Raw genomic sequence first — 4,322 nt, forward strand, 5'->3', positions numbered from 1 at the left:
TTTTTTGGAAACTTTTATGTGCTATAATGTGCATATCACTTGATATTCAACCAATATGCCGCGACAGATGTGAAACAATCAAGATTGCGACGCGACCACGACCCGCGACAGCGAACCATAGTACTAAGTAGAATGCGACTGGATGAAGACGATTCCTCACACCTAGTCTGCTGTCCACAATTGCATCCAGAGGTGCCAAATGTTTCTGTCTGCACACTGCAGATGTCCTTGTACTTGGCGCTTTTTGTCTGTCTCTATTGGCAAAAACCTTTAATAATCCGCCGGCTACAGGCGGGGGTTGCACATTTTCTAGAGCTAGGATAGTACGTGATGGGAATGGGATGGACAGACATTCCAATTGGAGTATCATTTTGCTCATTATATCAACAGCAGTTCTCCAGGCATCGTTTACTACTGAGTTTGTAAAGAAAACCTAGTACTCTTCTTGACAAAAGATGAGTATAAGGAAAGGCGGTGATGGCATTGGCACGCGCAAAAACATCCCCAATCCAAGGCCTAATCGTACCAAAGACAAGGATGAAGATCTTCTGTTGTTCAGGGAACTGCATAAGCGCGAAAAGGATCATGTTGTTAGCCTTCTTGCGCCTGTTTCCGATGATTTTGAGGCAAATGGTAAGTTCTTTAATTCACAGCTGGAGCTGCCCTCGAGATATCGAATGCAGCTTGTGTCTTGCATTAGTTACTGATTGAGTTGGTGAAAGTTATATCCAGGATATGCGCTCAATGGAATGGCACCAACTGGGAAGAAGGGAGCAGCATATGACCCACTTGGTGAAGGTGGGAAGAATGACTATGACTGGTAAGTAAGATATCTGTCTGTATAGTAGCTATTGAATCATGGAAGTTTCAGTAATAATTGAACTACACAACCTCTTGTCAACATTAAGGTTGAAAACTCCTCCAGCTACGCCTCTATTTCCATCTCTTGAGATGGAAAACGGCCCGGAACTGGTCACTCAACGGGAAATACCAATTGTACAACCTCTTTCAAGGGTACGTCTTTTAACTGTTATTCTGTCTATGGAAGATATATGCACCTGTTTTGATAAAATTTTGCGACTTCAATTGTGGAAACTAAGAGCAAGTGTTGAGGTTGTGTAATATTTCAGAGCTAACTAACTTCTATATTAACCTGTGCCTTTGAATTTATCGTGTGAAAGTTTTTGTTTAAGTTTCATTACAACAGTTTGCAGGCAACTTAGCTGTGGAAAATGGAAGCATTAGACCAACCAAATCTACTGGTTTGAAACCAATTCTTCCGCCAAGATATTCTGCTTCAAGTGGGAGGCCTAGTATTTCGACACCTGAAAAAAAGAACATAAAAAGTGCACCAGTGGTGAACCAAAAAACGAACCAATCCTACTCTGATCTAAATCTTGGAACTACCAAAAAAGCTTCTTCCACAGTGAAACCTGTCGACAATAGGGAACCCAATTGGAATTTATTGGCTTCAAATCTTTCAAAAAGCATGGGCATAGGCATGGATTCAAGTACCAAAGCAACCAAACAAAAGAGTAGGGGAGTGTCACCTGTCATGAGGTCAAAACTGCCTGCTCAAATTCAAGAATTGTCTGACGAAACTCCTTCCAATCTAAGGACTGATGGATCAACTTCAGCATATCGGGGACGTGCAACTGCCAGCCAGCAAAATCCCTCAGTTTCCCAGAAAAGACCTGAATCGGTGACTAAAACAAGGAGACAATCATGCTCTCCAGGTACCACGAGGGGCAGCAAGCAGGACGGTGATGGAAATTTAGGTTCTGAAAAGGATAGAACTCAACAAGCAAATAGAGAACAAGTTTTAGGCAGTCGGATGTTAGACAGGTTCTTAAATTCCAGGATGTCTAGCAGTGATGACAGAAAGCCTAAGATCAAGCTAAACGCTTCAATGAATGAAGGCTCTGATGCAAGGAAGTCGAACATTGAAGAAAGACGAAACACCACAAAATTTAACACTTCCATGAATGAAGGCCCTGGTTTTGGAAGATTGATGTCCAAGAGTTCCCTGGATATGGCTCTCAGGCATATGGTATGGCTCTGTTTGCTCATTCATTTAATGCCAATCTAGTCCAATAAACTACTTCTACTTCCAATTAATGAAGGTCAGATCATAATAAAAGTTACTAGTTAAGCTGCTTAGCTCATCCCCTCTTTCGTTACTGCATAATTGATTAGGCCTATGTTTAATTAGGTTAATCAAGATGCTCTTGGTTGAGAATTCCTTCTCTCATGGGCAAAGACAACTGCACAATATATTTTGGATTTAGGCCTATGCTTCATAACAAATACTGTTGTGATTTTAGTGGAGTTAATCAGACAGGATTTTACCAGATTTTACCACTCAAGTGCTAAGAGGAAACGAGAATGCCTAAACATGAAACTGTACATTAATATAAGACGAAATATAAATGAGAATCTGGCTATGCAATAATGAAGTTTTCAACAACTAGAAAACGTCAATTAACACAGCTGCGCAGGATCTTTTTGGACTGTTGCGGCCAAGATGAACCTTTCAGATATGACAAGTTGTAGCAGAAGAAACCTTAGTGATTTATGTATTAGTCATGACCAGATCATCCTAGATTATGCAGCTAGTTCTTGACATGTTTCCTGATTCAGCTTTTCATTTTATTTTGTATTCTGAAAGTTCGATTTATCATGAGCCGTGATCTTTGCTTGCTATGGTACTCATCTCTGACCCTCTTAATTATGTTTTGGAATGCAGGAGTTTCAAAGAGATTCAGGAAGTAAAACCAAGAATGGCATAATTGCCGGAAGAAGATCCGTATCTGTGAGCAAAAGGACAACAAGTGGTTTGTAAATTGCAGAAGGTTCATGAAGTAAAAACTTCAGCAGAATGAAAGAAGAGAAGCAGAGCGTACTCAAAAGCCGGTTTCGTTGATTCCAATTACCATGTGTTGCATATGTTGCCTTTTTTGTCCTTCTTCTTGACCATCTTTCTTTTTGTATTTGAATTGAAATGTCAAAAATTTATTTGCTTCTATGACTATAAGCATCTCATCTACTGATGATGGTTACACAAGTAAGAGCTTTTCAATTCGGCTTTTGTTTAGTTCTAAACCACTACATAGCACTACTTGATCATTTCCAATTTTAGGGTGGGTTTGATAAAATCGATATCTGAAAATTGAAATCTAAAATAGAAGTTCATTAAATTATTCAATATTTAAGTACTAAATTTGATACATATGAATGTATATATGATAAGTGAATGTCTTATCACTTATTTTTGGAATCAAATTTTGTTTAGAAAATTTAGTATCTATCAAATGCAATTGAACATATCAAAATTTGAACAATTAGTGAAAAAAGTTGGTCACAGAATTTTCATATGATCCTTCTATCTAAAATTCTTTTCTCTCCCTTCTCTCTATAACTCTTCCAATCGATATCTTTTTCATATCTCCCATGGGAGAGAGATCAAATCTGATCTTTCCCCATAGGAGAAAGTATTCTTTATAGTTTTTAGTTTCTCTTATTTGAATAAATTATCTCTTAGGACTTCATAATGAGAGATTCTTCTTTTCTAAAATTTCCTAGTGAGAGTTTCTTCTCTTCTAAATTATTCTAGCTAGAGTTTTATTTTCTTTTGAATTTTTTCTTGTGAGAGTTTTTAGGTTTTTATCTTTGTGAAATTTGAGATTTTATAGATCTAAAATCTAGTTTTTCAAATGTGCAATTTCTCCATTATTGTCAAATCTAAATTTTTCTTTGGACTTGAATTAGTTTTAATCACATTTGATTGTCAGCAGACATGAACTGATATATTGGGTCACAATGATTCATCTGGATGGAAGATATATAGGAGCATCAATGTTATCTTTATTTGTATTATTTTCTTAGATCTATTATGTCTATTGATTTTAGATCTATATGCATCTGTGTCATGTTTGTTTGATGTATTTTCTGCTATTAGTGCATATTTGTTTGAATGAAACGATCTTTTCTATAAAAAAAAAAAATTTAACCATTAATCTGTTACTGTATACTCATACTTGGATTAATCTTCTATACACTAATAGTGTATATATTTTTATCATTGAATACATGACACGTAATCTGAACTTGAATTTGAAACCAAAATTTTGCATATATAGCGTGCATCCAACCGTGATAGTGTATACACTGTCAGTGTATATAAAATTTATTTATACTTAGATTATGAGTAAATTTAAATTCATAAAAGAAAAGATTAATCCTTAATTTTAAGTGTTGAATTAAGTTATCAAACCAAGTATCAAACTCTTTAAGGCCCTAAGTCCCCTAACCACAGACTACTC

The 4,322-nt window shown here is 36.4% G+C and overlaps 1 protein-coding gene across 1 annotated transcript; it reads left to right on the plus strand.

Moving 5' to 3' along the window:
• The first annotated feature begins 260 nt into the window (after positions 1–260).
• On the plus strand, positions 261–3,064 carry LOC113707613 (uncharacterized). Its single transcript, XM_072064233.1, has 5 exons — positions 261–633; positions 733–820; positions 909–1,014; positions 1,208–2,050; positions 2,747–3,064. Exons 1-5 carry the CDS (start codon positions 456–458, stop codon positions 2,840–2,842), a joined length of 1,311 nt encoding a protein of 436 aa, XP_071920334.1. The 5' UTR covers positions 261–455; the 3' UTR covers positions 2,843–3,064.
• Positions 3,065–4,322: the final 1,258 nt, after the last annotated feature.

This window comes from Coffea arabica, chromosome 9c (assembly GCF_036785885.1).
Source record: "Coffea arabica cultivar ET-39 chromosome 9c, Coffea Arabica ET-39 HiFi, whole genome shotgun sequence".
NCBI lineage: Eukaryota > Viridiplantae > Streptophyta > Magnoliopsida > Gentianales > Rubiaceae > Coffea > Coffea arabica.

Bases quoted from the DNA above. Each gene is read 5' to 3' on its own strand.
- LOC113707613 (XM_072064233.1), top strand. From the start codon at position 456: ATGAGTATAAGGAAAGGCGGTGATGGCATTGGCACGCGCAAAAACATC. The intron at 821-908 runs GTAAGTAAGATA...GTCAACATTAAG, and splicing joins GGGAAGAATGACTATGACTG to GTTGAAAACTCCTCCAGCTA. The intron at 2,051-2,746 runs GTATGGCTCTGT...TTTGGAATGCAG, and splicing joins ATATGGCTCTCAGGCATATG to GAGTTTCAAAGAGATTCAGG.